The sequence below is a fragment of the Salvelinus namaycush genome, chromosome 2 (genome assembly GCF_016432855.1).
Source record: "Salvelinus namaycush isolate Seneca chromosome 2, SaNama_1.0, whole genome shotgun sequence".
NCBI lineage: Eukaryota > Metazoa > Chordata > Actinopteri > Salmoniformes > Salmonidae > Salvelinus > Salvelinus namaycush.
In genome coordinates, this window is record NC_052308.1 from 54,172,064 (window position 1) to 54,195,178 (window position 23,115).

Below are 23,115 nucleotides of genomic sequence, written 5' to 3' on the forward strand. Positions count from 1 at the left end.
GAGAGAAAATGTTGCAGTTTTAAAGCTAATTTCCTGTAATTGTAAACATTTCTTTCATGGGATATGACGTGTTTAAGTTTAACAAAAAAACAGACGAATAACAATGAATTACATAACTCATGCTTATCCATTCTTATAGTTGTAGTGTTGTTACATATTCCCTCTTTAATTGAATTCTGGGTTTATAATCATACTTCATAGGACTTGTTTAGACCAGATTTACCAGGTTTTTCTGTGTCAAGTTGGTACATCATTCTTCTAATACAAAGATTAGAGGACTTTTAATGTAGGATACTTTTACAAGTACTGAATCCATTCTTTAATGTTATCATCATACATTGTATTCAGTATGTAAACATGTGATTTATTTAAGCAATAAGGCCCGAGGGGGTGTGATATATGGCCAATATATCACGGCTAAGGGCTGTTCTTAGGCACAACGCAACGCCTGGACACAGCCCTTAGCTGTGGTATATTGGCCATATATCATAAACCCCTGAGGTGCCTTATTACTATTATCAACTATTTACCAACGTAATTAGAAAAGTAAAATGAAGTGTTGATTGTGAGCCAATCAGCATTCAGGCCTCGAACTGCCAGTTTATAATTAGTATACGATTATAAAAAAATACTTGGTGGAAAATAAGGTTAATCTGGCCATAGCCTACAGGAAAGAAGCCCTTTACATTTGAGTACATCCATGCTCACATTAACCTAAAACCTACTGTATAATGTACTGTATCAAAATGGAGATGTTAATATAATTGTTAAATTGAAGTAGGAAACTTGCAAAAAGGGGAAACCCTTTACTCTGTGTGAGACTAGTGAAAAAATACATTTTCCATTTGAAAATGAGTTACCAACACAAGTTACAAACCCATTATAACAGTGTCAGATTTTAAATACTTTTGTCAGTTATTACCAACTGTATAAAACGGTTTGGGAAGCATAAAAGTGTATGTATGGCTTTAATCTGTGAACCAAAGTCTAGTGGGAAAAAAAGTGGGTCAAAGGCTTTGTTTTCATGCTAGTGTCATAAAACTTGTTCACCAAAGAGTTACAGAAAATAACCACCTTAATGTGTCAACCATTAGACGTTACATAATCAATATTTTACGAAGACCTCAATTAAGAGCAAACCAAGCCACTGAAAGTGGGTTGATCTGTACAACAGTGTGGCAGTCTCACTGCAGAATAGACTTCAGATTAGTGACCCAGCTTGTAAAATCATGTGATGACCCAAAGGCAGACATAGATGTACAAACAGATTTTAATAAACAAAATACAATTCCAGAAGGGAGGGTCTACAGGGGCTAATGATTGGCCACAAGGTCTGCTCTTAGTTGATCAGCTGAAGTGACATTGTTAAAATAAATTGTCCACACCACCTGCTTCTATGGATTAAAATGGGTGATCCAATAGGCTATTCCAGGACCGGAATAGGCTTCCAGTGTGCTGCACATATAGTGCCTTCAGAAGATATTCATACCCCTTGACTTATTCCACATTTTGTTGCGTTACAGCCTGAATTTAAGATGGAAAAAAAATCTCACCAATCTACACACAATATCCCATAAAGACAAAGTGAAAACGTGTTTTTAGAAATGTTAGCAAATTTATTGAAAATGAAATACAGAAATAACTCATTTACAGAAGTATTCACACCCAAGTGAATACTTTGTAGAAACACCTTTGGCAGCGATTACAGATGTGAGTCTTTCTGGGTAAGTCTCTTATGGCTTTCCACACCTGGATTGTGCAACATTTGTCCATTAATCAAAATTCTTCCAAGCTCTGTCAGTGGTTGTTGATCATTGCTAGACGACAATTTTTAAGTACTTGCTATAGATTTTCAAGTAGATTAAAATCAAAACTGTAGCTTGGCCACTCAGGAACATTCACGTCTTCTTGGTAAGCAACTCCAGTGTAGATTTGGCCTTGTGTTTTAGGTTATTGCCCTGCTGAAAGGTGAATTAATCTCCCAGTATCAAGTGGAAAGTAGACTGAATTAGGATTTCCTCTAGGATTTTGCCTGTGCTTAGCTCCATTCCGTTTCTTTTTTTATCCTGAAAAACTCCCCAGTCCTTAATGATTACAAGCATACCCATAACATGATGCAGCCTCTACTATGCTTGAAAATATGAAGAGTGGTACTCAGTAATGTGTTGTATTGGATTTGCCCCAAACATAACACTTTGTATTCAGAACAGAAAGTGAATTGCTTTGCCACATTTTTTGCAGTTTCACTTTAGTGCCTTGTTGCAAACAGGATGCATGGTTTGGCATATTTTTTATTCTGTACAGGTGTCCTTTTTCACTCTGTCAATTAGGTTAGCATTGTGGAGTAACTACAATGTTGTTAAATCATCCTCAGTTCTCCCATCACACCCATTAAACTCTGTAACTGTTTTAAAGTCACCATTGGGCTCATGGTGAAAACCCTGAGCGGTTTCCTTCCTCTCCGGCAACTGAGTTCGGAAGGATGCCTGTATCTTTGTAGTGACTGGGTGTATTTATATATCATCCAAAGTGTAATTAATAACTTCACCATGCTACAAAATATATTAAATGTCTGCGTTTTTATTTATTTACCAATAGGTGCCCTCCTTTGCAAGGCATTGGAAAACCTCCCTGGTCTTTGTGGTGGAGTCGGTGTTTAAAATTCACTGCTCAACAGAGACCTTACAGATAATTGTATGTGTGGGGTGCAGAGATAAAGTAGTCATTCAAAAATCAAGTTAAACACTATTATTGCACACAGAGTGAGTCCATGCAACTTATGTGACTTGTAAAGCACATTTTTACTCCTGAACTTATTTTGGCTTGCCATAACAAAGGGGTTGAATACTTATTGATTCAATACATTTCAGATTTTCATTTTTAATTTATAAAAATGTCAAAAAACATAATTCCATTGACATTATGGGGTATTATGTGTAGGCCAGTGACAAAACAAATCTACAATTAATTATCTTAAATTCAGGCTGTAACACAACACAATTTGGAAAAAGTGAAGGGATGTGAATACTTTCTGAAGGCACTGTATCTGTACCCCCCCCCCCCCAAAACTACAACCTGTACTGTAGCCATCATCATTCATAGCCACTCATTCAGCAAATAAAACATTATCCGTTTCAAAATCACCCTGGTCTTATGTAAAAAATACATAAACATACCAAACAACTTAAGTACTCATCCATTTACCAAATGATCGAGGCAAAACATTTTAGAGCAAAAATCAGGGCTGGCAATAAATAAATACTATATATAAATAAATACACATAAATCCCTAATTTGTATTTTAAAAAATGGCATACATGAACATTCGAGTTGACACGGAACACATTCACCAAGCAAAGTGCATCACGAGAGTTCGGAGGATTCCAGATCATATCTCACTATCACTAAGTACAGAGTACCATTCAGATTCCATTTCTCTCAGAGAAGACACACTCCAGTAAATGGGTGTCTTATCCCCAATATCTTTTGCCTATGCTCTTGCAAATAGTGACAATGCAGGAGTCATCAGATATTCATTGAGAGAAGAGTAGCAACTTACCAACAAGTTGTACAGACAGTTATAGTTGGACACAGTGTTTAGTGTATTAGTAAAGCAAAACATAAAGGGTTGTGTTCATTAGGCACCAAACAGAAGACAACGTCCTGAAACAGAGGTGGACTACTTGGAAAATACTAAATTCAAATTTTTTATGCTAAATGTTTTTAAAAGTTTTCCGTTGCGTGCCCAAATGAACACATTGGCTGATAGACTGACAAAACCACTGTAGTTTTCCTATTCAACTGATGCCCTCTGCTGGTAAAAGAGCAGATCTGTCTGGTTTACGTATCCGCCCAAGTGCCCAAAGGCTCACATCTGCGCAATTCATCTGCTTGTTTTCAATGTGAGTGACAGTGAGTCCTAAGGGCATAAGAAAGTAAATACAGGAAAAAGGTAGGACCAAAAAAAGCTAAAGAACCCAGACCAGCAACCCAATCACCTACATGCCAAAATATATATCTCACCTACTCATTGGAGCGACAGAACAGACAAAAGGTAGCACATCTTTCACTCCAGCCACTTAACCTCCATGACTGCTCCTTCCTTCATTTATTCAGGTTTGCTCCAGTGGGACCTTCAGAAACACTAAGGCTGGTCTATGTGGGAGCAAGGGGTTGGTTGGGCTGTTTGTTTCAAAGACCTCAGAAATAAGAATTCGAAGTGTGGGGTAATGTTCAGAGTCACTTTCAGTCATGCAGCGGTCCCATCCCTGCCTGTGTGTGTGTGTGTGTGTGTGTGTGTGTGTGTGTGTGTGTGTGTGTGTGTGTGTGTGTGTGTGTGTGTGTGTGTGTGTGTGTGTGTGTGTGTGTGTGTGTGTGTGTGTGTGTGTGAGTATGTGTCGTCCACTACTTGAGAACCAGAGTGGCCTCGCTACCGTCTTTCCTCTTCAGGTACAGGCCGTGGGTTAGGTGATGCTCTCGCCGCAGGTACGCGTAGAAGTAGTCCGACACCAGCAAGATCTGAGAAGAAACAAAGCAATATTGACAGAAATCCATCTGTGAAAATTATAATTTCAATAGTTAAAGGTACTGTACTCTAATCCAGCTGATTTCACACTGAAGATGCCTGTACCAATGCTAGCCTACCCAGCTGTGCAGCCCATTCCAGCCCATTCACCTGTACCACGTTGAAAACCAGCGTGATGGAAGAGTAGAAGTTGGATTTGGCACTACCCGCGTAGATCCAGAGGTGCCAGAGGACGGGGAACAGCGCGGAGCACGCCAACAACACAACCGACACCAGGAAGATATTCCTCAGGACTGGAAAATAAAGTCAATATTAAACTAAATAATGTACAGTCATAACATTCTTAATGAGCCTAAAACCAAAGCTTTTTCTTGTAGAAGTTTCCCCTAATCTTACTGTTCAGAATTCGCTGATTGGTGATGTGGAGTTGGGGAGACGGCATTCGTGGCAGGTGTGCCTTCTATATCTCTCTATGGCCAGGTATTTACAAAGGCAGCCATTGAGAGCGCCTCCTTTCAATCTGGGCCCATCACCCAAACAGAGTTGAGGAGTTGAGCAAGCCAACAACTCACAACTACCAGTATGAGTAATTGAATGCAAGTTCCAACATCCTTTATTGCATAGAAGAGGACTTCCTCACCTCTGTTTTGTTTGTGTGACATTCCGGCCACTAATGGCTAATTCAGGCAGCCATTAAAAATCATAATTCATACATGCATCTGTCCAACTGTTCAAGACTGGCAACATCAACTGTTCATCATTCTATGAATCTAGACATTTAAACAATCCATTCCATTTTACAACCATCTTCATCTAAATAAAGACTCCAACTGCATCTTTGCTTCGGTCTCCGCTCTCTGACCAGAGCCCACTGTAGATGGGCATCACCATTCCAGTTCTACAACCTCAACACTTTACACTTAGCCAGCTAACTCGCTCTAGTAAATATTCTGCAATTAGTGCAAGTCCAATCATGATGGTGCAATGCATTTCACTCGTGATTACACAATGTGTTAATGTCTTTATTGTACCTCCCCCTATCAAATAAATAAATAATTGAAAGGACTCTGTATGAACTCCAGTTCATAAAAAGGCAAACTTCAACCGTTAAAACATTACTGACCACTCTCTACCCTAGCTGGCTATAGTCCCAACTTCTGTTGGCTATAACTGAAGAGATGATCATTAAGATGGATGACTCATTAGATTATGCTTTCTGAAATACCATCCTGGCTTTTCTTGTTATTGAGCTTTGTGTCAGGTGCCTGTGGTGCATCAGAAATCAGTTTCTATTGTTGACTTTGACAAAGCCGAGTCATCCCCTCTTCCTGCTTCTCTTTGTAATGAAAGATAATTATACCAGCCCTTGACCTGGTCTGAAAACAAACCCAAAATCAGTAATACAAAAACAAACTACTGCCATTTAGCAGACGATTTCATCCAATGCGACTTACATTGATGCCTGCATACATTTTACATATGGGTGGTCCCGGGAATCAAACCCACTACACTGGTGTTACAAGTGCCATGCTCTACCAACTGAGCTTCAAAGGACCATTGTTTCTCAGTCCTGGTCCTAGTGACCCAATGGTGTTGACATTTTTTTGTTTGTTGCCTTATCACTAACACAATTGATTCAACTCATCATTAAGCCTTTGACTTGTGGAATTAGGTATGTTAGTGCTAAGACAAAAAAAGTACATTCCTTTGGCTGGGACAAAACCTGCTGTACTGCGGGTCACCTGCAGCAGGATTGAGGATTACTGCACTATAGTATTAGGGATGATGTTAAGGAGCACACCCTCTGACGGTTAGTTCTCCTCTATACAATAGATGACATGGAATATTAACGTAGCTCAACTTTGTACAACTTTTGAGGGATGAAGACAATCTGAATTCGACAGGGGCAAAGAGTATTCCTGCCTCAACAGAAATAGCTTTAGGACAGAGTTCAGTAGGTGCGAAATGGAAACCTTGAAACGGGGAGGTACTACCTTAACTTGTCCAATAAGAAATGCTTGTGCTCGTCTTCTGTTGCAAAACAGTTTGCTACGGTGTACCATATCGAACACAATCCATGGCTCATGGGAAAGAACCACTCACATCTGTAGAGGTGGTTCCAGGCCGGCAGGAAGGCCATATAGAGGGCGATGTCGCCCACGGTGGGGTAGGACTTGAAGATGGAGATGATGGCGATCTGCATGAAGATCAGAAAGACTGGGTGCTCCCTGGGACAGAGGACAGCAGTGTTACTATACAGCAGCCTTTTTAGGACAAAATAATTTACAGGACTTATAGATGCCACTTTTAGATGGGATACATCATATATACACACACGTGGTCCTGTGTGGCTCAGTAGAGCATGAGAGTTGTAACACCAGAGTAGTGGGTTCAATTCCCGCAGGGGCCACCCATATGAAAAAAATTATGCACAAACTATGGTAAGCCGCTTTGAATGAAATCGTCTGTTTAATAGTACATAATACCCAGAAACAAGGGTTTCCGGAAGTTTGGCACCGCACAAGTGACTGGGAAGATGTTAAATTATCGGACATTTGAGAAATGTACAGCTCATCCATATGAATAGGGTGCGTAAACCATTAGAGCGTCCACCCACGCAGCCAGCGCATCAATAAACGAGGGATATTGGCCAGATGAGCCACATTAATGTTTCCTTAACAGCCTATAACAAACTACAAAAACACTATTCCTTGTGTTTCGATGTGCAGCATATGCAAAACCTTTTAGCCTATTGTTTTATTGGTTTTTACTTTCCTAAAACAATAATTGTCCACCTCACGGTTCAGCTGTCGTAGTTTTGAGCACTAAATGCATCAGGGCATTGCATGCATAGGCCTATAGGCTTAGGCGTCCACTGTATGATATGAATATTAAAACAATACATATAAAAGCTTAGGCCTAGCCCCAGAGAGAGAGAGAGAGAGAGAGAACGAGAGAGAGAGAGAGAGAGAGAGAGAGGCGGCATGCTATGACACTGACATTCATTTCTTCATCCTTGTCAGATATAGCAGATGCAGTAGCCTACAGATATAGGCGACCAGAAGGAAGTACATTTTTAGTACATTTTCTATCCAAATATTTTTTACAAAGATAAGCATTATATTATTAGATTATAGGAGTAACTCTGGTAGGCCTAAACCATTCTTCCTCACCTAAAGTTAAACTGTTGGAGTCAGTTGGAGCACCGGTGCAACCAAAATAAATCAGCCTAGATTTCTGACATTTCACATTCTTAAAATAAAGTGGTGATCCTAACTGACCTAAGACAAGGAATTTTTACTTGGATTAAATGTCAGCAATTGTGAAAACATGAGTTTAAATGTATTTGGCTAAGGTATATGTAAACTTCCGACTTCAACTGCAATCAGCAATGAACAGGGTTTACATATGACCGAAAGGACAGTTTCTCAGTTTCTATATGATAGTACTTGCCATCTTCCTTTATGTACAAACTGAAAGCATTACCATGTTGATCTCTCAACACCACAAGGATGATGCAAGTGAAGTTTAGTCTAGTGCTGTAGGTTATTTATCTTTGAATGCAACAGGTAATCATTCTTAAAGTAATTACTTCATGAATTAAGTTTATATACCAATTATGGGGTCAATTTAACTAATCGTTTGTGATTTGTGAAATATTTTCAGTGTTATTTTCACGATATTTCACAGTGTTTGTATAATTTAAATTTAACATTTATTTGCACAAGACAAAGTCCACTTGATCATCAGATATTGCTCTAAAATCCTATGCCACTGGTACCAAAGACATCTATAGTGCAACCAACTAGTTTGGTGCAGCCATCTAAGGACATACGCATAAGGTTTACATACCAAATTTCATGGCCCCATATCCATCAGTCCAGTTCTTATAGCCCTGGTGTGATATGGTTCCATCTAAATGCAGCAACTAATCATTCTCAAATTAATTTGAGGGTAATTCATTGAGTCTTTAAACCAAATCTTGAGTCAATCTGACTTACAGGCTGACTACACCGCCCGCGTCGCGTGCACGAGCATTGCAAAAATAAATAAATAATACATTTAGACATACATGTTATTCAATTATTGCACCCACACTGCTCGCGTGCGCCAACGAGCGCCTGCGTTGCCAAGGGCTAAAATAGAAGTCAGTTCTATTTATGACGCAGATCGCGCTGGAAGTCCTGCCTCTTCCATCTCCTCATTGGTTTATAGAAGCAGGTACCCACGTGCCATCTCCTCATTGGTTATACCCACGTGGGTGACTGAAAGACGAACGAGGTCAGTGGCGGTAATGTACCTAATTTATGAAAGTTGCCAATCGCAATGTAAAGTCAAGAGAAGAAAAAGCCTGGAAGGAGGAGAGATGACTAGAAACGATTCGGTTGACCGTTTTATGTGTAGATTAATTGGCGGAGTAGAGGACCTTGTGCATTTCAGGTAAAATAACAACTCAATGTTTATATCCCAGGACAAATTAGCTAGCAAGCGCAAGCTAGCTAGCTAAATTGCCAATAAACGTTTAATGATTTTGTTAGGAATTTTGTTAATAAATAGTTAAAACAAATTCTAGCTTTAGATAAAACTATAACTAATTGAACTCTGCACGCCTGGTGAAAAGAGATTTGTGTTGTGGGTTATAAAATAAGCAGAAAGGGTCGTTAAACTATGGTTGAACTGACCCAACTTAGCCCTGAGATGTTTAGATAAGGCTGTGGGTAACTTTTTAGGTCTTCCATTATTATCCATTATCCATTATATGAGTTGTCTGCTAAAGTGGTAATAAATTATAGTGAGCCTTCAGGATAAATGATTATATTGTGTGTCATGTGAGTGCCCTGTGAAGTTGGAATGAACTTTTGAACCTGTTTTCTATTTGTCAGGACAATGAGACTTATTCTGTAACCTATGACGTCATATCTTGTATATAAACCTGTGTTTATGATCAAATGGCAGCGTGCTCCGAGAATAAACACTATTATCTAATTTTAATAAGACTGTATCCTGTCTATTTTATGTTAATAAGTATCTTACAAATTCTTATAAATAGACAGATTGAATTTAATTAATGAGTACATTAGAGGAATTATTTAATTCCACTAACAGATTTTCGACCTGTCCACAAATTAATATAATTGGTTCAGAGTTTGTTTTGATATTTTAACCTGCGTGTCGTGATCGCATTTGGTGTGGGGGGACAAAATACATTTATGCACGATGGTGCACGCGTACAGCCGGTTTGGGTTCCGTGTTATGGTTCATGGGAAGATGAAGTATTTTTAGCATTAGCATACAGTGTATTCAGAAAGTATTCAGACCACTTCACTTTATCCACATTTCGTTAAGTTACAGCCCTCTTCTAAAATGTATTTTAAACATTAAAAAAAAAGTCTACACACAATACCCTATAATAACAAAGCAAAAACAGGTTCAGACATTTTTGCAAATGTATTAAAAATAAAAACTGAAATATCACATTTACATAAGTATTCAGACTCTTTACTCAGTACTTTGTTGAAGCACATTTGGAAGCGATTACAGCCTTGAGTCTTCTTGGGTATGACGCTACAAGCTTGGCACACCTGTATTTGGGGAGTTTCTCCCATTCTTCTCTGAAGACCACCTCAAGCTCTGTCAGGTTGGATGGGGAATGTCGCCGCACAGCTATTTTCAGGTCTCTCCAGAGATCAAAATCGGGTTCAAGTTCGGGCTCTGGCCGGGCCACTCAAGGATGTTCAAAGACATGTCCCCATGCCACTCCTGCGTCGTCTTGGCTGTGTGCTTAGGGTCGTTGACTTCTTGGAAGGTGAACCTTCGCCGCAGTCTGAGGTCCTGTGCGCTCTGGAGCAGGTTTTCATCAAGGATCTCTGTACTTTGCAGTTGTGCCAAGCTTGTAGCATCATAATGCTTCAACAAAGTATTGAGTAAAGGGTCTGAATACTTACATAAATGTGATAGTTTATTTTTTATGAATTTGCAAAAAAAATACAAACCTGTTTTTGCTTTGTCATTATGGGATATTGTGTGTAGATTGATGAATGCACTGTATGTGCATCTATAGGTACAGTGTGGCCATATTTGAATGCATTAAAACAATTCAAGACTGATGTAATAAGTCTAAAAACAAAATATGGAGTGATTCTGAAATATGGTTCATGAGAAGATCATTGCAGATGATGTTGAGCATTAGCGTTACATAGGAAAATAATGGATTGTTAAAGAGCGACTCATTTTAAAAAGCAATGACTACCTTTGAAAACAGCCTATGTAGTATTGATATGAGTCAAACACTTATTCTAGGGAAAATAGGATACATTTTGGTCATAAAGTAAATCTTGTCTAAAACGTAGTTCGGAACATCTATGCAGCACAATGGGTAATTGACATGGGGTGAACAGCTGCAGTGATCACTCTCTATCCAATAGCAGACAGTGCTCAGCAGCTCTGCCAATTTACATAAAACAACACAGTGCACATTTTGTTACTTGAGAAAACTGCCCCAAACACATTAGTTAGATGTAAAACTGCACAACTAAAGCATCCTCTGCTAAAACTTCAAAATTAATTACAGTTATATTAGATTAATTCTGGGGTTTTGAGGAAGTGAAATTGGCTAGTGTCTCATGGAGGACAAACATCTTTAACCAAACACAGAACCGGTCAGGAAACACACCGCCAAGACTGAAATCTAATTTTTCTAATGAGCAACATAAAAACACAGGTGCCAATCGGCGTGTTCATTGGCTCTATAAAAGTGTCCTTGTTTATTGGGATATAATTCAGTGTGGTTCATCTTAAAGTTTCAAGTTAATAGGATTCGGGGGAGTGGACTTAATGGTTTAAATGGACACGTAAAATCTGATTTTTATTTGTCTATAATTTAGCCATCTTTTGACCAATCCTTTAGCTTTTTTTGAAACTCAGTTAAGACGTACTATGGGCCTACATTCCATCTGGTGTCATTAGGTCCTACGGTTCATTTTGACCAAATCATCGTTTTAGCCTCCTAAAAAACGCCAAACTGAACATGGTTCATCAGGGTAATGTCTTTGATGAGTCAATCTGGAGTGAAACTGATTTATGGTTCATGAGGAGAATATTTTAAAAGTATTTTTTGCATTAGCATATGTGCTAACGTGCATCTATTTGTACAGTGCAAACATATTTGAAGGGTTACTGTACTTTGCCCCACAGATCTGTGCTCTTATGAACCACAAAAATGACAACCTTAGTCTCTCCACACTGAGTTGAAGAGCTGATGAAGGGGACTCACTTTAGCTTGATGGAGAGTGGAATTGTGTAGAAGAACACGTTGATCTGAAAGACACAGATGAAGAAGAGACGGAAGTGCTCAAACATCTCGGCGAAGAAGTACCAGAAGAGGCCTATGTTGGGGGTGAGATCTGGCATGGAGAGGCTGGGGAAGAGACACAGAGTATTCACACAGGAGGGAACGATCACACAATGCATTAAGGCCCTTCCATAATCTGTGTTGGGATTAGTTACCTGAAAAAGTAATATTATTCATTAAATTTTACAAAAGTAATGTGCTATTTAAAATATTACTTTGTGTGGAAATAATTCTCAAAGTATTCAGATACCTTGACTTTGTCTACATCGTTACAGCCTTATTCTATAATGGATACAATTATTTTTGTCCCTCCATCTACACAATACCCCATAATGACAAAGCGAAAACAGGTTTTTAGAACATTTTGCACATGTATTAAAAATAAAATACAGAAATACCTTATTTACATAAGTATTCAGACCCTTTGCTATGAGACTTTAAATTGAGCTCCGGTGCGTCTTGTTTCCATTGATCATCCCTGAGATGTTTCTACAACTTGATTGGAGTCCACCTGTGGTAAATTCAATTGATTGGACATGATTTGGAAAGTCACTCGCCTGTCTATATAAGGTCCCACAGTTGACAGTGCATGTCAGAGCAAAAACCAAGCAATGAGATCAAAGGAATTGTCCGTAGAGCTCCGAGACAGGATTGTGTCAAGGCAAAGATCTGGGGAAGGGTAGCAAACAAATTCTGCAGCATTGAAGGCCCCCAAGAACACAGTGGCCTCCATCATTCTTAAATAGAAGAAGTTTGGAAACACCAAGGCTCTTTCTAGAGCTGGGCGCCCGTCCAAACTGAGCAATCGGAGAAGGGCCTTGGTCAGGGAGGTGACCAAGAAATAGATGGTCACTCTGACAGAGCTCCAGACTTGCTCTGTGGACATGGGAGAACCTTCCAGAAGGACAACCATCTCTGCAGCACTCCACCAATCAGGCCTTTATGGAAGAGTGGCCAGACGGAAGCCACACCACAGTAAAAGGCACATGACAATCCACTTGGAATTTGCAAAAAAGCACCTAAAAGACTCTCAAACCATGAGAAACAAGATTCTCTGATCTGATGGAAAAAAGATTGAACTCTTTGGCTTGAAGTCCAAGTGTCACATCTGGAGAAAACCTGGCACAATCCCATAGTGGTGGCAGCATCATGCTGTGTGGATGTTTTTCAGCAGCAGGGACTTGGAGAGATACTTGACGAAAACCTGCTCCAGAGCACTCAGGACCTGACTGGGGGCGAAGGTTCACCTTTCAAGAGGACAACGACCCTAAGCACACAGCCAAGACAATAGTGGCTTCGGGAAAAGTCTCTGAATGTCCTCGACTGGCCCAGCCAGAGCCCGAACTGGAACCCAATCAAACATCTCTGGAAAGACCTTAAAATAGCTGTGCAGAAACGCTCCCCATCCAACCTGACAGAGCTTGAACGAATCTGCAGAGAAGAATGGGAGAAAATCCTCAACTACAGGTGTGCCAAGCTTTTAGCATCATTCCCAAGAAGACTCAAGGCTGTAATCGCTGCCAAAGGAACTTCAATAAAGTACTAAGTAAAGGGTCTGAATACTTACAGTACCAATAAAAAGTTTGGACATCTACTCATTCAAGGGTTTTTCTTTATTTGTACTATTTTCTACATTGTAGAAACATAGTGAAGACATCAAAACTAGGAAATAACACATATGGAATTATGTAGTAACCAAAAAAAGTATCCACCCTTCACCTGGAATGCTTTTCCAACAGTCTTGAAAGAATTCCCACATATGCTGAGCACTTGTTCGCTGCTTTTCCTTCACTCTGTGGTCCAACTCATCCCAAACCCTCTCAGTTGGGTTGAAGTCGGCTGATTGTGGAGGCCAGGTCATCCGATGCAGCACTCCATTACTATCCTTCTTGGTCAAATAGCCCTTACACAGCCTGGAGGTGTGTTGGGTCATTGTCCTGTTGAAAAACAAATGATAGTCCCACTAAGTGCAAACCAGATGCGTTGGCGTATCGCTGCAGAATGCTGTGATATCCATGCTGGTTAAGTGTGCCTTCAATTGTAAATACATCACCGACAGTGTCACCAGCAAAGCACTCCCACACCTCCTCCTCCATGCTTCACGGTGGGAACCACACATGCGGAGATCATCCGTTCACCTACTCTGCGTCTCACAAAGACACGGCGGCTGGAAACAAAAATCTCAAATTTGGACTCATCAGACCAAAAGACAGAATTCCACCGGTCTGATGTCCATTGCTCGTATTTCTTGGCCCAACAAGTCTCTTCTTCTCATTGATGTCCTCTTTGCAGCAATTTGACCATGAAGGGCTGATTCACACTGTCTCCTCTGAAAAGTTGATGTTGAGATGTGTCTGTTACTTGAACTCTGTGAAGCATTTATTTGGGCTGCAATCTAAGTTGCAGTTAACTCTAATGAACTTATCCTCTGCAGCAGAGGTAACTCTGGTTCTTCCTTTCCTGTGGCAGTCCTCAAATCAAATAACATTTTATTCGTCACATGCGCCGAATACAACAGGTGTAAACCTTACAGTGAAATGTTTACTTGCAAGCCCTTAACCACAATGTAGTTTTAAGAAAAATAAGTCTTAAGAAAGTATTTACTAAAATAAACTGAAGTAAAAAAATATATAATATTCGAAAATAACTAATAATTAAGGAGCAACAATAAAATAACAGTAGCGAGGCTATATACAGGGGGTTCTGGCACAGAGTCTATCTGGCACAGGTTAGTCGAGATAATTGAGGTAATATGTATATGTAGGTAGAGGTAAAGTGACTATGCATGAATCATAAACAGAGAGTAGCTGCAGCGTAAAATGGGAGTGGGGGCTGTACGCACTACCCTCTGTAGTGTCTTGCGGTCGGAGGCCGAGAAGTTGCCATATCAGTCGGTGATGCAACTAGTCAGGATGCCTTTGATGGTGCAGCTGTAGAACTTTTTGAGGATCTAGGGACCCCTTAAAAAAAAATAAGTTTCCTGAGGTGGAATAGGCATTGTTGTGCCTTCTTCATGACTGTCTAGGTGTGTTTGGATCATGATAGTTTATTGGTGATGTGGACACCAAGGAACTTGAAGCTCTCAATCTGCTTCACTACAACGCTTCATCATAGCGCTTGAGGGTTTTTGCGACTGCACTTGAAGAAACTTTCAAAGTTCTTGAAATTTTCCGGATTGACTGACCTTCATGTCTTAAAGTAATGATGGACTGTCGTTTGTCTTTGCTTATTTGAGCTGCCATAATATTGACCTGGTCTTTTACCAAATAGGGCTATCTTCTGTATACCACCTGTCATGATGTTGGCCTAGGGGTAGGTTTATGACAGTCATAAATACCTCTTTCCCCCCTTTTCCCTCTCCCTACTATAACTGATGTGACATAAGAAAACCCCTTGGTTAACATAGAGATTCTGGGAACATCAGAAGTGGGGGGAAATGAACTATATTCTGGTAATCCGACCAACTGAACATATGCGGTGGTACTTAAGGTATATTATGTCAGTTCGGTTGCCCTCTGACACATTCTCATCAATGATAGAATGACATAAACTCTACTGTGGAAAGTCTAAACGTCAGAGGTATCGGATTCACATGGAATTGTTGTTTAATTCAAATGTTTGAATATGAAATTATTTGTGAAGAGATTAAATGTAATTTTAGCTTCCAAATGAGAGATTTGGATTTTCATAAATTTGGGCTTCTGCTCAACTAGGGGCCCGCCCCTGTGAAGAGACATGGGTTATAAACTTTTCAGACACACCCCTCTCCCTCCACTATAAAAGCCATTGACAAAAATATAACTTCCTGTTCCGGGTACATTTAGGATGACGATCCGATGTCAGAATGGTTCAGATAATAACTACAGAACTAAGCCAACATCAGCATGGACTTTGGTTGCAAATGGTATGAACTTTGAACTCGTATTCACTACAGAAGTGATACCTCCTAGCCGTTGAGTTAGCAACAGCTGCTACAAACGCAGGTTAGGAAGGACAGTCAGAGTATCCCGTCTACTACACATCGGCGCTACTCCAACGTATCCAGTGACCACCGGAGACATTCTTCAAAGGACAGAGGATTCGGTTTGGCAAGACGGCCTTCCATCTACCACCAACCTACTGAAGCGCAGCTCAGAGTAAATATTTATTGCATTTTCCTTTTCAAATGGGCGGTAATTTAGAATGCATAAGATACTGTATTTACGATAGCACAGCTTCGGCCCTGTTCCAGTCTCCCGCTCTTTCACTAAAACTCAGCCCCTTCCCTTTGTGTAACAAGCTGTCATATCTATTCCGCCCGCTAGGGACGTTTTTCTTTATGACGGCACTTTGTAATCAAGTTATGATTTAATTGTGTATGTGTGTTTCTGTGTGATTAGTTAGGTATTTAGTAAATAAATAATTAAACCCAATTTTGTATTGCTGATTCAACTTGTTAGCCAGGATTCTTGCAGATAACCAAGGATTTACCACTTTCAGATGAGACTGAATAAAATGACGATTAATGTGACTGCTATGGATGTAAAATATTACTAAATCTTTAAGAGTTTATTCGGAAGATAACAGCTCTATAAATATTATTTCATGGTGTCCCTCTCTAGTTAATTAATATTTACATGATTAGTTCAATCAGGTAATATTAATTACGGAGAAATTATTTTATAGAATAGCATGTCATAGCAATTAATCTGGCATAGTCAAAGACACGACACACCCCTACCTTGTCACAACACAACTGATTGGCTCAAATGCAATAAGAAGGAAAGAAATTCCACAAGTTAACTTTTAACAAGGCACACCTGTTAATTGAAATGCATTCCAGGTGACTACCTCATGAGGCTGGTTGAGAGAATGCCAAGAGTGTGCAAAACTGTCATCAAGGCAAAGAGTGGCTACTTTGAATAATCTCAAATATAAAATATATTTTGATTTGTTTAACACTTTTTTGGTTGCTACACCATACCATGTGTTATTTCCTAGTTTTGATGTCTTCACTATTATTCTACAATGTAGAAAATAGTAAAAATAAAGAAAAACCCTTAATAATGAGTAGGTGTGTCCAAACTTTTGACTGGTACTGTATATATCCATAAAAATTATGCCAGCTGATTCATGATTTCGACTGGCTGAGAAATGCTTGCCAGCCTGTTTGTCTTGTTCTGACTCCCGACATGTTCATTATTTTGGGACAGCTGGAGATCAAATTTGAATATTGAACCAATGTTGCAAATGTCGGAGAGACAGCCAGCAAGGTTTATACAAATCTGTGAGATAATGTCTAGATGTTTTTTATAGTGAAAATCAAGTTTATAGATTGCTTTGGCTGGCTGATGAGACAGTGGGTTGTGTAGTCAGATGGAACAGAGAAAATAGGCATTTTAACGTCATAGATTTATCCAGTGGTAACGGCTGGAATGCGGTTTTAACTAATCAGCGGTCAGGATAAGACCCACCCGTTGTATAAATCTCATTATTAACTGGGTGGTTCGAACCCTGAATGCTGATTGGCTGACATCCGTGGTATATTAGTCCGTATACCACGGGTATGACAAAACATTTATTTTTACTGCTCTAATGACGTTGGCAACCAGTTTATAATAGCAATAAGGCACCTCGGGGGTTTGTGGTATATGGCCAATATACCACGGCTAAGGGCTGTATCCAGACACTCCTCGGGCCTTATTGCTTAATTATGAAACAGGTTTGATCATATCTGCAATCTGATTGACTGAAATTGGGTTCTAAGCCTTTGACAAATCCCTGTTATCCACACTGTCTGAAGTAGCCTAATCACTCACTGAAGTTCTCACTGAAGTTCTCAGCCGTTTTCAAATAAAACAGCTCAGCTAGCCTATGTGAAGTGTTCGTTTGTGTGAACGATAGCTAGCAACGGTACGTTTTGATCAGAATCGGTACCTCCACTGTACGTTTTGACCAGATTTGGCACCTCCGCTTGACAACACTTCGCTCCAAAAGATTGTCCGCTTCGTGGGTGTAGGCTTGAACCTATTCAAGTAAGTAAATAAATAAGTTTCGAAAATGTAAAAAAACAAACAATGTATTATTAGCTAGCTAGCTAGCTACCTACAGCATGCCACTATGTGTAGCTAGCTAGCCAACTTTAAATGCTATAGTTAAGTGAAATATCATCAGCTAGCTAACTTAATACTGTATTTTTAACATTAGCTTGTTATCTTGATGCAAGCCTATTTGTAATTCTAAATTAAAAACTCATGCTCCAAATGCATTTGTTGATAACAGCAATGGAAGAGGGGGAAAGGATTTGCTGCTCCAGCTGTCAGAAAATGGAGTAGGTGTACTAAAAGATTTATTATCTATATATACACTACTTGACCAAAAGTATGTGGACACCTGTTCGTTGGAATATCTCATTCCAAAACCATTAAAATGGAGTAGGTCCCCCCTTTGCTGCTGTAACAGCCTCCACTCTTCTGGGATGGCTTTCCACTAGATGTTGGAACATTGCTGCGTGGACTTGCTTCCATTCAGCCACAAGAGCATTAGTGGGTGGGCATTGCTTTTGGGCGATTAAGCCTTGCTCGCAGACGTTACAATTCATCCAAAAGGTGTTTGTTGGAGTTGAGGTCAGGGCTCTGTGCGGGCCAGTCAAGTTCTTCCACGGCAATCTTGACAAACCATTTCTATATGCATCTCGCTTTGTGCACAGGGGCATTTCCATGCTGAAACAGGGAAGGGCCTTCCCCAAATTATTGTCACAAAGTTGGAAGCACAGAATCATCTAGACTGTTGTGGTGTTAAGATTTCCCTTCACTGGAACTCAGTGGCTTAGCCCAAACCATGAAAAACAGCCCCAGACCATTATTCCTCCTCTACCAAACTTTACAGTTTGTAATATGCTTTGGGGCAGGTAGCATTCTCCACCGAACCCAGATTCGTCCGTTGGGCTGCCAGATGGTGAAGCGTGATTCATCACTCCAGAGAACGTATTTCCACTGCTCCAGAGTCCAATGGCGGCAAGCTTTACACGACTCCAGCCTGGCGCTTGGTATTGCGCATGGTGATTTTAGGCTTGTGAGCGGCTGTTTGGCCATGGAAACCATTTCATGAATCTCCTCACGAGCAGTTATTGGGCTGACATTGCTTTCAGAGGCCGTTTGGAACTCTGAAGTAAGTATTGCAACCAAGGACAGATGATTTTTACACGCTTCAGCCCTCGGCAGTCCCGTTCCGTGAGCTTGTGAGGCCTACCACTTCGTGCAGCACTTACAGTTGACCGGGGCAGCTCTAGCAGGGCAGAAATTTGGCTAACTGACTTGTTGAAAAGGTCGCATCCTATGACGGTGCCACGTTGAAAGTCACTGAGATCTTCAGTAGGGTCATTCTACTGCAAATGTTTGTCTATGGAGAATGCATGGCTGTGTGCTCGATTTTATACACCTGTCATCAACGGGTGTGGCTGAAATAGCCAAATCCACAATTTGAAGGGATGTCCACATACACAGTGCATTCGAGAAATTATTCAGACCCATTCCCTTTTTCCACATTTTGTTATGTTACAACCTTATTCTCAAATTTATTGAATACATTTTTTCCCACATCAATCTACAAACAATACAACCTCAGACGGAGGGTATGGTTCACCATCAAACAGGACAACGACCCTAAGCACACAGCCAAGACAATGCAGGAGTGGCTTCAGGACAAGTATCTTACTGTCCTTGAGTGGCCCAGCCAGAGCCCGGACTTGAACCCGATCGAACATCTCTGGAGAAACCTGAAAATAGCTTGAGAGGATCTGCAGAGAAGAATGGGAGAAACTCCCCAAATGCAGGTGTGCCAAACTTGTAGTGTCATACACAAGAAGACTCGAGGCTGTAATCGCTGTCAAAGGTGCTTCAACAAAGTACTAAGTAAAGGGTCTGAATACTTATGTAAATTTGATATTTCAGTTTGCTAAAATGCTAAAATGTCTAAAAACCTGTTTTTGCTTTGCCACCATGGAGTATTGTGTGTAGATTGAATAGGGGAAAAAACTATTTAATACATTTTATAATAAGGCTGTAACGTAACAAAATGTGGAAAAAATTAAGTGGTGAGTACTTTGCGAATGCACTGTATATGTTAGCCAGCAATACACAACATGGATTTCAGTAGATAAACTAAAGTTAGCTAGCTAGGTGGCTTGCAGGAAAAATAACTTACTTAGCTACAGTAGCCACCGTATTTATCATCTATTTTTTATTTTTTTTGAGAGCCCATGCTCTTAGAATGGAAAGCTATGGGTCATATGCAATTCCATCTCCCAGATTGCAATTCCTATGGCTTCCACTAGATCTCAACAGTCTTTGTTCAAGGTTTCAGGCCTGTTTTTTCCCAAACGAGGAAGAATTTTGAGTTTTGGTACTGGGAGTCAGAGTTGGAAATCAGTCTGTGCGCGCACACCTGCTTATTTAGATTTTCTATTGAACATACTTCTTTCCTTATGATATATTATAGTTTAATTACATTTTAGGGTAGCTAAGGTTCAAATAGAAACGTATTGTGACTTGTTTTTAAAAAGTTTAGCGGTAGCTTTTTGGATTCCTTTCTCTGCATGTTGAACGAGTGGATTACTCAAATCGATGGTGCCAACTAAACTGACTTTTTGGGATATAAAGAAGGATTTTATCTAACAAAACGACCATGCATGTTGTAGCTGGGACCCTTTGGATTGCCAATCAGAGGAATATTTTCAAAAAGTAAGTGAATATTTAATCACTATTTGTGATTTTATGAAGCCTGTGCTGGTTGAAACATATTTTGATGTGGGGCACCGTCCTCAAACAATCGGATGGCATGCTTTCGCTGTAAAGCCTATTATAAATCGGACAATGCAGTTAGATGAACAAGACTTTAAGCTTTTACACTTGCATGTACCTAAATGTTTAATATCCATAATTTTTATGATTATTTATTTGAATTGTGCGCCCTCCAATTTCACCGGAAGTTGTCGACAGGTGTCTTGCTGACGGAATGCCTAGCCCTAAAAATATATGGTTGAATTTCACCATGTAGTAACAATTTTTTTTTCCCATCTTCGAATTTTGTTGATGAGAGGAATCACTTGAAGCCATTGTGGTCTGGTCAGTTTTTTCAGTTTTGCCCAAAGGATTGTGTTGTTAGGTTCTGTCTCCCTTTTAAAAAAGCCTGCCTTGGGGGAGGGACCGGGCCAGAGCATGAAGCACCGCCCAACACAAGTTGTAGTCTTTCAGAGACTGGAAAAAATGTGCCAACTTGTATATTTAGCAACGAATCTGCTGATAAAAACATCGCTGAAAGACATCCAATGGCTCTGTCGAAAAAGGACAACCATTGCTACACACACAAAAACGTATAGTGCGATCAGTATCACACAGTCTTCGCGAAATGCCACAAAGCAGGACAACATTTATTTTTTGATCTCGCTCCCCCCATCAATACACCAGAAGCCGTCATAGGGTGTATCATTCAACCCCAGACCTGCCTTCTTCCTGGGCAATTATGTGTGAAAAAAATCTCACTGACCTAGAAATGCCTCGGACATGATGATAACAAGATTCCCATATTCTCCCAGGGTGAAATTCCCCTTTAATAGAGCTTGAGAAAATCTGCAAGGAAGAGTGGGAGAAAATCCCAAAATCCACAAGTGCAAAGCTGATACAGGCATACCCAAGACTACTCAAAGCTGTAATCGTCGCCAAAAGTGCTTCTACAAAATATTTACTCAGGGGTGTGAATACTTATGTCAATGAGATCTTTCTGTATTTCATTTTCAATAAATTCATAAACATTTCTAAAAACATGTTTTCACATTGTTGTTATGGTGTATTGTGTGTAGATGGGTAAAAAAAAATCTATATTTAATCAATTTTGAATTCAGGCTGTAACACTACAAACTGTGGAATAAGTCAAGGGGTATGAATACCACTGTAGTCACTGTAAATGCCTCATGAGCTTAGTTTAACTGTATTACCCATCAGATACCAAAATATAGCCTAAGCTTGTTTTACTCCATTATTTGTAAACCATCCATTTGTAAATGATCACTGTATAGATTCAAAACATAGTCAACTACCAATGGATCTCAAAGTTGCGGCCGGTTTGTTGTTTTTCGAAACCATGACTATAGCTTTAGACCTAATGCCAGTTGTAGCCTTTCAAACTATTTATGCTGAGTGTTTCACTGAATGTTTCTCTAGTCTCCACTCCACAGTTTCATGTGTCAAAAATACAAGTGACAATAGTTATCGTCACTTGTAGGAAATGCTTTCAGGTAAAACAGACAATATGCAGACTTACAAAATAAATTGTCAAACATTTATTAATTTAATTTAAACATCCATTTCAATTCAATACATTTTCTAAGTAAAGTGAAATTCAAATTTTCCTCAATGCTCTGGAATTGGAATTACAGTTTACTTGCAGAATTGAAGGAATTGAAATTGAATTGATCCCAACCCTTCCAGATAATGGAAGATGGGAGCAACAGTGCCATAATTGGTGTCTGACTTCCACCATTCATGCATCTTAGCGTGTTGCTTGTGATATAATCCATGTCTTTAACATGTGCAAAGAGTGTCAATGCAGACACAAGTGAGATCATTACACTGATTTACGTCAAATATTAATGCACGAATGGATGCATAGAGTAGAAATATGATATTATAAATATCAATCAACCAAATGACCAATCAATCAAACTTTATTGTCCCCATAGGGAGATTCTGAATCAATGTATCTAAATATCTCTGTATCGCCCCAGTTGTCTTGCAGCTTTATTTCACAATTCTTGTCAGTCTATTTTTGTTGTTTGGTACTCAGGTTACCATACCAACAGTTCACAGAAAGGTCCAAATGAACACAAGGATCTGTAAAAGAGAGTCATCAATATTAGAATAGGTCTGCATATCAATGGTGTGAAATGTGTCACCTCAAAATGTCATTGCAGAGAAAGAGAACATTACAGATGCTACATCTAGGAAGTTTGGCAGTGGGGAGCCAATCAGAGATGAGAAATGTCAGCAGCAATATTAATTATTTGTTCGGAAGCACCAGCAGGCAAGCTTCTCCTTGAGAGTAAGACATCAGCTAAACAGGAAATATAGCACGATTACACCTGACACTCCGCTGGAGGGCCCTAATCACTTCCTTAGTCTTCCCAGTAAGCAGCTTATGAAGTCGTTCCTCACTAAACATTTCAATGGTTTTTTCATCCATACTTTCATATTTGAATGCTGTC

General features: G+C 39.7%; 1 protein-coding gene across 1 annotated transcript in view; it reads right to left on the reverse strand.

Annotated features, from left to right (window-relative positions):
* Positions 1–4,404: 4,404 nt before the first annotated feature.
* Positions 4,405–23,115, reverse strand: part of pigu (phosphatidylinositol glycan anchor biosynthesis, class U) — a 38,865-nt gene continuing 20,154 nt past the window's right edge. Inside the window, exons 2-5 of the mRNA XM_038966065.1 lie at positions 11,799–11,942; positions 6,629–6,753; positions 4,676–4,818; positions 4,405–4,518 (exon numbers count right to left, since the gene is read on the reverse strand). Coding sequence (XP_038821993.1) covers positions 4,405–4,518; positions 4,676–4,818; positions 6,629–6,753; positions 11,799–11,942 — 526 coding nt within the window. The remainder of the gene's footprint in view (positions 4,519–4,675; positions 4,819–6,628; positions 6,754–11,798; positions 11,943–23,115) is intronic.